The 9099-nt window shown below is 53.6% G+C and overlaps 1 protein-coding gene across 1 annotated transcript; it reads left to right on the top strand.

Annotated features, from left to right (window-relative positions):
• Positions 1-1329: 1329 nt before the first annotated feature.
• LOC128943544 (hydrocephalus-inducing protein homolog) lies at positions 1330-5370 on the top strand (the record flags this gene model as incomplete). Its single annotated transcript, XM_054286457.1, has 3 exons — positions 1330-1375; positions 3537-3769; positions 5272-5370. Coding segments are annotated over 3 exons (378 nt in total), but the record flags the coding sequence as incomplete, so codon positions are not given.
• Positions 5371-9099: the final 3729 nt, after the last annotated feature.

Genomic DNA, 9099 nt, shown 5'->3' with positions numbered 1-9099 from the left:
GGAGGCAGAGCTCAGTGCTCAGCACCACAGCAGCGTGAGGCCTTGTCCCTGCCAGCCTGAGCCATGTGCTGCAGGATAATGCAGTGGAAGCAGGAGAGCTGATGCTGGCTGCTCTGCAGCTTTGGAGCTGGGCTGCTGCTCTTGGGAGGCACTGGCTCCAGGCAGTGAAGAATTGAAAACAATCTGCACTGGATGATACCAATGAGATCAGGGAGATGGGTAAAGAAGAACAAGGAAGTTATTCCTTAGCAAGAGAAAAGTGGTGAGCAGGTGCGCCCATAGTGGAAAAACAGTGACGCTGCCTTTGTTTTTGGAGGAAAAGTGCTGCTTTTTTCATTTGGAAATCAAGAGGTAACCTTTCACCATCAAATAATTGATTCTCCTCTGTCCCTCCCCCAAAGTGGCCATGGGGTGTTTCTGCATAAGCAGCTTGCTCCTTGAGCAAGGGCAGGTGTCTCTTGTTGAGATGTGCAGAGCAGAGCCAGGGGCAGTCCTGTGAATACAATAGAGGACACAGTTCACTGGTTCTTGATTTTGAACCAAAAGGCAGAGTGGGAACTGATTGGATCAACCATGAAATCAACTGGTGAATGTTGTGCAGCTTCAAGTGCTGATTTCAGTGGATGTTGGTGGCTTTTGGAGTGTGTCTGCTGAGTTGAAGGACAGGTGAGGTGCTGTGCTAGATTCAGGACAGCCAAGTTTGGTTGTTGAAGCTCTTGCTCTTGGCTGTGCCAGCTGGTGCACTGCTGACAAGCTGGTCCTTTCCTCTAGGATTCATCTGTGCCCTGGGTAGAACTGTTGCTGCTCTTTTCAGAGGATGTTTGGGAATGTCCTGGACTCGTGTCTCAGAACAGTGTCTGTAATGATTGTGTGGGTCAAACTCTCTTGAGGAAGCTCCTCCATGGGAACAGCAGTTGCAGCTCAGAAGGAGCAAAGCAGGGAAGCTGTGGCTGGAAGGGCTGCTTACAGAAGTTTGTGGGGACACCGTGATGTCCATGCCATTGCAGATTGGGAAACTGAGGCACGGAGCCATGTCTGGGTGTGTGTTCAGGGTCCTTCATGGGACCCCCAGCAACCCGGGGGCTTCTCCTGCCTGCCCTGTGCCCAGAGCCCATCAGGGGCTGTTGGCTGCTGCCCCTTGGCTTGAGCTGCCTCCTGTGCCCAGGGCCCTGTGCTGAGCACACGGGGCTGTGTTGGTTGGAAACCCAGGGTGCCCTGAGCCCGGGTTTTGTGCCCCCGAGCCACGACAGCCGCACGTTTGCAATGCCTTTAACCGAGCCATTGCCTGCTCTGTCCTCGGCCTGCAGGGGCAGCGTCACTGCACCGAGTTTACACTTCGACCTGGCTGAGCTCGACTTCGGGGACATCTCCTTTGGTGAGTGTTCCCTGGGCTGGGACACAGCCTCAGGGATGTGTGCCTTCCAACAGAAAAGCATCCCTCACTCCTGCCCTGCCCCAGCAGCCTCTTCAGGCTGTGAACTGCAGGGGTGCTGCTGCTGCTGCCTCAGGGGGCATTTTGCCATTGTGAGATCCAATGGAAGCAAGGAATAGAAAGGCAGTATTTTCTGGTGTCTCTGTGCTGCTTTAAAAGACAGATGTCTGCCAAGGAAGGTGGGAATCTTCCTGCAATGGAAAGATGAGCCCCTCCCTCCAAATGATTATCCCTTTGAAATGACAGGGCTCCCAGGCAAAACTGTGGGAAAAGGAATAACAGTTCTTTGCTAGACTATCTCAGGAGAGCACAGACAAGAAGGCAAGAACAGACATTTCCCAGATGCCAAGTCCTGTTTTTCCCCTTTGGTGGAGTTCTGGTCACAGCAGGAGGAGCTGTGGGCGCTGGCAGGGCAGGGATCCCCTCCAGCCGGTGCGGAAAGGGAAGGGAAGGAGGAAATGCTCCTTTTGCACAGCCCCAGAGGGCAGGGGGATGTGGGCAGTGCCCAGCAGCAGCAGCAGCAGCGGGGCAGGCAGGCAGGGTCGGTGCCAGCGCTGAGCTGCAGCCAGGGCAGCCCCGGGCCAAGCACAAACCTCCCGCAGCAGCAGCGGCCGAGCTGCGACCCCGGAGCGGGAGGAAGGGAAGCTCCGCTCCCTGCCCAGCCTCAGCTCCCACTGCACAGCCGCCCACGGCATCACGCCACAACTCCCAAAACCCCCAAGGGAAAAGCCCAGCCCAGGGCCAAAACCCCCCAAAACCCCCCAGAACCGCTATCCCCCTTCCCAGACCAAGGGCAACATTCACTGCCAAGCCTAAACCTAGAACAATGAAGTTCATGAACTTTTGAAGGAAATTCATTGCCTTTTTTGAGCTGCTTCTTCCCCAGCCTGCATCACCACAGAGGCGCTTGTCAAGTTGCCTTTGGAAGAAATGAAACACGAAAGGCAAGAGATGGAAATATGGGTCTGAAGCAGGAGATTCAAATCCTGCTGAATCCAATTTCATTCCTAAGGGCTCTCCGGCTGAAGGCAGCTGTTTTATCTCTGCTTCTTTGTAACTGTTGACTGTTGTCTGCATGTGCTGGCCTCAGTCTCATTGGAGGTTTTGACATCTGGGTTTGTCCTTTTTGTGCCTCTCTTGCCTCCCTGCTGGAGTCCCTGCTGGAGCTGGCAGTGGTCACTTGGATGGGCACAGAGAAGCTCTGGGCTGCAGCTGCAGTTGTTTTTTCTCCCCATCTCTGTCCCAGATGCTCTTGGTGAGCAGGCCTGGGGAGAAGTCTCCTCCCCACTGAGCTGGCTTGCCCAGACAGATGTGCAGTGCAGAGCAGGCTGTGGCTGCTCTGCGCGCTCTGCAGGACATCCCCACCATGAGTGGCTGTATCTCTGGCTTTGCAGGATGGAAAGCAAATCTCAGAGCCAAGGTGGGGTAAACTCTTGCAGGCAGCACTCTCAGTGAGCAGCATGGCTGTGATGACCCTGTTTGTGGGCTGAGGTGGGACCTGGTTCCTAATTGCTAATCTCAAAGCAAGGCTTGTCTGTGTCCCCAGTTGAGTGGGCTCTGAGCTGTCATGTGCTCAGCTGTTTGGCCCAAAGCAAGAGATGCCTTAAGGGTCCTGCAGAGAGAAGCTGCATTAGGGTGCTTTGCATCACGTTCTAGTTCCTGATTCCATCCTCATTTTCTTTCGCTGTAGCTTCTTCTCACTGACAACTCACTGTTCATATGTCTTGAAAAAGGTGGGAGTGTTGGCAGGCTGAGCAGGGAATTGGACAGCTTGAATTCTCAGAGTAAATGCTGGGTCTGGGTGCGCACTCATCACTGAGAGAGAACTGGTGCTGGTTTGGGGCAGGTGAGGGAGCTCGTCCCCATCCCAAAGAGAGAAGCTTGCAGTGTTCAGCAGGGCTAGGAGTGGGCATTTTCAAGGCTGCAGTCTGGAATCTGTGTCGAAGGGAACTAAGTGACGATTAATTCCTCATGCAGCTTCTAGGTGAGCTGTAGTTCAGATAATAAAGAGCTCAGCTCCAATCCCACTTTGATCCTGCCAGGATCTTGCCCCCAGGATCATGCCCTGCTGGGTGCCTGAATGGATATTTGTGTCCTTGCCCAGGCTTTCCCTACACGCAGCGCTGCCGCCTCACCAACAGCTCCGCGGTGCCCCTGACGTTCCAGCTCCGCATGTCGGACGATGGCACGCAGCCGGCTGTGGACAGCGTGGATCAGATCCGCAGGGACACCGACCCGGCCTGGAGGAAGGGAATCCATTTCCATGTGGAGCCCAGGGAGTTCACCATGAATCCCAGCCAAGGCACCATCCTCCCCCAGGGACACCAGGACATCGAGGTACGGCAAGAGCCCAGCCACAGCCGCTGCAGCACCAGGGCTGGAGCTGCACTGCAGGGTGGGAGGGCTTTAGCTCTGGTGCCAGCTTGGAGCATCCTGCACTGAGAGATCTGCACTGCTGGGGGCCTCTGCTAGCTGGCTTACTCGGGATGTTCCTCAGGGAGCACTGTTTGCTTTCCAAAATCATATGCTGAGCTCACAGACCTTATGGCCAAGGCCTGAAGCCATTCTTGTGTTTTTGAGAGCGATTGATTTGATTGCAATGGGGCAGAGCAAGGATGAGGGCAGAAGGTGGCTGTTAGAGAGATGTCATTGTATAAAGCAGTTAGCTTTTCTTCTTGGTTTCTTTTCCCTCCTCCTGGGGAGCAGAATGATTTGTGTTCACTGCAGGAAGCTCCAGTGGAGACAAAAAATCTGCAGCCATGTGTAGCGGTTCAAATTTATTGTATTGATTCCTTGTTAAGTGGTTTGTTCTGTTGTACCCCGTGTTCTCCCTGAGTGGGTTTACCCCTGGGTTTTACCCTCCCACAAAGCTGTCCCTCATGCCATTCCCTGCCCCTTGTTCCAGCTCTCTTCCTTCCTGTCAAACCCAGCCCCTTTTGTTCCCCAACCTTCTTTGCCAATTTAACCTGGAGCCAATCCCTGTCTGCAATGCCCCTTTGGAATTCCCCTATTCCTGGAGGCCCCATTGGCCCATGTGAGCCATCCTCCCCACCCTCCTATCCAAAGTGGCCCCAGACACTTGATGTAATCCCCTCAGTGCTCTGCTGAGGATTCTCTTTTGGTTTGCTGTTTGTATCCACCCCCTGCTTTGTGTCTGTACAAAATTCCTTGCACCGGAGTGTCCAGGGCTCTTTTGGCTCTGATCCATTTGCTTGGAATAAACCCTTCCTTGTGGAACTTCAAGACAGAGATCCTTCTCCTTTCTTCTCTGCCTGGTCCCGTTGGTGGCTTGTCTCTTGCGGTGTTGAGCAAGAGGCTCTGAGGGTTCTGCCTGTGGTGAATGCCCACCCTGGGGCAGTTCTGAGGATTCTGCCTCTGGTCAATGCCCACCCCAGCACAGTTCCCCACTCCTGGCTTGGGGCTGGAGTTCTTAGAGCCAGCCTGGGCTCGGGGTCCCAGGGCAGCCATGAACTGCCCAGCACCTGCTGGGCCACACTTTGCCCTCAGCCTCCTGCTGCAAAGCTGAACTCATTGTGGTCAAGTCAGATTTCCTCTGCATGGATGTCTTTGTAGTCAGATGAGCAATTGGCCCCTTAATTTGAATGCAGTGGTGCATGGAGCTGTAGTCTAATGTTTTAATGTAGCTGACCTGTGCCCTGATAGCAAGGTGTGTTTAACAAATCTGGTATTGCCAGAAGGCTTTTGTTACTCTGAGACTGTGCTCTACATATGGAGCAGCAGAAGAATGAACGGCAAATCCTCCCTCAGGAACTGGAGGATATCACCCGTGGGTAATGAGCTTTTGGAAGGAAGAATTGACTGTTCTTCTCTTCCACCAGGTGACCCTGTGCTCCAACACGGTGATGGAGTTCTACCGGAGATTGCTGGTGGACCTGGAGGGTATTGGCAAGGGAGTGGCAGCCCTGATCATCACAGCCAGGTACCAGCCCTTGCCTGGCCTCCCGCAGGCACTGCCTTGCCCAGGCTGTGCTGGCTGCAGCTGCCAAGGAGAAGTGCTGCTGAATGCCCTCATGTTGTGCCAGCTGGACACGAGAACAGCAGTGCTTGGGCCGCAGCCCATGGTGAAAAGCACGTTTGCTCACAGCTCAGCATGGTCCTGGGCCCTCTTCTAAAGGCACCAGGAATGATATCATTGATTGGCCTTGTTTTTGGTGCTTGAGGTGGAACAAATTTCCCAAGGGCCTCCTCTCCTTCAGGCTGCAAGAGGTGGGGTTGTGCTGGTTGTGAGCACCGTGCACTGGTTTGGGCCACACCAAGCAGCTGCTGAGAGTCAGGCTCTGGCTCTGTCCATGAGGGCACATGGCAGGGGGGAAGTGGCTCCCAGCAAGAGTGGGGAGGGCAAGGTCTGACAAGGGGAAAGCAGCCCTTGATGTGGCAGGTCAGCTCCAGTTTTTGTCCTTCCCTCTGCTTCCCATTTTGAGCTTTAATGTTGTCAGAGTTGAGAGCAAAAGTCGTCGTTGCTGCAGCAGAATTCCATGCTGCTGTGCTGCTGTGGGTGTCAGTGTGATGCCCAGAGGGATGCAGCTCCCTGGTGCTGTTGCCTGTGCCAGGCAGAGCCATCCAGGCAGTGCCTGGGCTGCCATTGTGTACAGCAGGTGGAGCTGGGGCCAGGCAGTGCCTGGAGCTGTGCAGTGAAGGAGCCAGGGAGCTGCAGGGCCTGGCAGGGGCTGATCAGCCCCTCTGTGGGGCAGCTGCTGTCTTGTGCCCTCCAGGGCTGGGGCAAAGAGCTGAGTTCTCAGGCAGGACAACAGCACCATGGCAGAGAAGGGAGTCATTTTTACTGAGACCCTGGAGCTGTGTGTTCCTTGAGCCTTAGGGAGCACTGATCCTTGTTGGGAAGGCTCCCCCAGAGCTCGTGGGTCACTGGGACTCTTCCAGGAGTCCTTGCAAGCCTTCTTGGGTAAAGGAGGGGCTGAGGCAGCTGTGGGGCAAAGTGCTCTGCCTGGGGCACTTGGCAGCCTCTGGGTGCTGCCTCTCAGGGTTTGCCCCTCCTTGGCAAGACATGTTGGAGTGGGAAGAGGTAGAAGGCAATTTATCCCTGTAGGGCTCTTCAATGTGCATTTGACAGTGACCAATGTGTTCTGCTCCATTTCACAATCTTTGGGGGTAGGCATTCTCCATTCTCTCAGTATCTCTGATTGTTCTGGGGTCATCTCTTTGCCCAGATGTCTCGTTCCTGAGCTCCAAGTGTCCCCCCAAGTGCTGCTGTGTGATGAGTGCCACCTGAAGGTGCCCTATGAGAGGAAGATCTTCATTAGGAATCCCAGCCACCTTCCTGGCTGCTACGGGCTTATTCCCCAGGTTTGGCATCACATCCACCTCCTCCTGTCAAATAATCCTGAGGAGATTATTAAGGGAAAAAAGGGTTTGGATAAGACCTTGCTGGTTTCTAATCAGTCCTAAAGATCTGCTGAGAACAGGATCCTACCATACTGTAAACTTTAGGAGGCAGTTTAAGCTCCTGAGGAAACAGTTGATGTTCTAGTCCTCAGGGCGTTTTCCTGTGGGAGATCTTAGAGGGTTGTGAAAAGCTGCTGCACCCACAGACACCAGTGCCTGTGCTGGCAGCCTCCTTGCAGGATGCCCTGGGAGCGGTAAACCTACAATTCTTGCATCTTGTTTGTGCCTTTGACCTTTGTCCTGGGGAGTTTTAAAGGTGTGTGTAAGTTGCTGTTGTGGTGGATGTTAAGGAGCCTAAAGTTTCTTGAGAGGTCCCTCTGAATCTGCGTTTCATTGTGTCCCTTCCAGAAACGCAAGGAGGACTCTGCTGTGCTCTACTCCAGCCCCAGGCCCTGTGGGATTGTGCAGCCCCAGAGCACAGCAGAGATCCCAGTTGTGGTGGCAGTGCAGGCCCTGGGCACTCATCGCACCAACGTTCTCATCGGCGTGTTCGGGGATGAGAGAAACCCCCTGGTGAGGGCAAGGGGAGATGTGAGCCTGTGTGCAGCTGCTCCTGGCAGGGTGCACAGGGACAGGGATTCTGCTGGGGAAAACAGGCACAGGCTGCTGGGGAGAAGGACAGGAGGGATGGGGGCACAAACAGCTCCTGCCTTAGAGGTGGGAATCTCAGTGTCTGACACAGAATGGAGTTGGGCGAAGCTGGAATCCAGGGGCATTTGAGTTCATTATTCTTTCAAATGCTGTTAACTTTGGAAACATCTGTTTGAAAATGTCATCTCTCTGAGCACAAAAGAGGATGTCAAAAGTCTTCTAGGAACCTTGAGCTTTCTGTAAAAGAAAGGAAAGCTGGCATTTGAAGACTGGTTGAAAGGATTGAAACTTCGATTAAAACATATGGAAATGGCAATGCCAAATTCCTTGGATGGCACCAAACATCTGAACTTGGGCCATTGTGGCACTGCCTGTAAATCAGTGAACAGGAAGGAAAGGCAATGCAGGCTGTGCCAGGGAGCCTGAAGTTTGACCAAAGAGTTGCTTTCAACTATCAGGCTGCTTCTCTTAAAGAGGAGGGTTTCTCCCCACCAGAAGAACCAGTTGTTTAACTGTCCGGCTGGTCTTACCTAGAGATTTTTTGCAAAGATTAAAGCTTTGGGCCAATAATTTTTAGTTTGAAAGGTTCTCTTACCTTAATCCTTTTCAATTTGGAGGTGAACCTGTAATTTTCTTTTTCCCCAAAAGCCCAGCATTTCAGCTGGAGAGTGGTAGCTGTCCCTAAAGAAAAAACTTGAGCAGGGTTGAGCTGTTGAAGGTTTTTTAGGTTTCTCTGTTGTGGTTTGTTTTGGGTTTTTTAAAATCTTTCTTGCTTGCTTCCTGGAACAGAGAGCACAATTATGGAGCTCAGGACGGCTGGCAGAAATCTCCCCAAGCCCAAGGCTGGCAGAGCTTGGCAGGATCCCAGCACCACAGCCTGTGTATGTATGTATGGATGGAAGGATGGATGGATGGGGAATGCGACCTGAGTCACCTGGGAGTGTTGTAAAATGTCAACCAATCCCCCAGCGGTGTCAGGGGAACATTCCTGATAAATCCCAGGTGGAGCTGCAGAGTTTCTGGCCTTGGGCACTGGGGGGGCTGTGCTGGCTGGGCACTGGCTGGGTCTGCCCCTCGGTGTCTCAAATCTCACCTTTTTGCTGCCTTCTCTGTCTTTTCCTCTCCCACTGTGCTTTTTGCATCCCCACCAGGTGTAAATGCCTGTCCTCTGTAGTTGCTCAATGCAAGCAGGTACAGCTGCTGCAGCACCTCAGTGCCATCCCTGGGCTGCCTTTAGAACAGACCTGCCCCAGCCTGGATTGGGAAGGGCTGGATCAAACCATTTCTCAGTTCAACGTGCGAGCCCTCAGCCAGGGGCTGCATCCTGGCCAGGAGCTGCTCGTGCAGGTGTCCCTCCCTCCCTCCCACTGCAGGTCCCTGTTCATAGTTATTTATTTTCCAGAGATGAGCTCCACCCACCTAAATTCAAACCCCAGCCACCGAAGGAGAGGAGAACCAGTCTGGATTGTGCAGCAACTCGATGGAGGCACTTCAGGACTGGAAAGGAGGAGGCAGCCAGAGCCCTGAAAGAAGTGCAGGATTTTAGCCACTCTTCAGGAGCAGAGGTAGATTTTCTTGTGCACCTACTGCTTGCTTTGCCTCCCCAGCCTGCCAGCACCAAGTCCTGCTCGTGCTGAGCTCCCTTTTTGCTGCCC

This window comes from Melozone crissalis, unplaced genomic scaffold, assembly GCF_028551555.1.
Source record: "Melozone crissalis strain CALT ecotype California unplaced genomic scaffold, PUWL_Pcris_2 ptg000046l_1, whole genome shotgun sequence".
Taxonomy (NCBI): domain Eukaryota; kingdom Metazoa; phylum Chordata; class Aves; order Passeriformes; family Passerellidae; genus Melozone; species Melozone crissalis.
The sequence above is the reverse complement of the archived record's forward strand: the minus strand, read 5'-3'. Positions and strand labels throughout refer to the sequence as shown.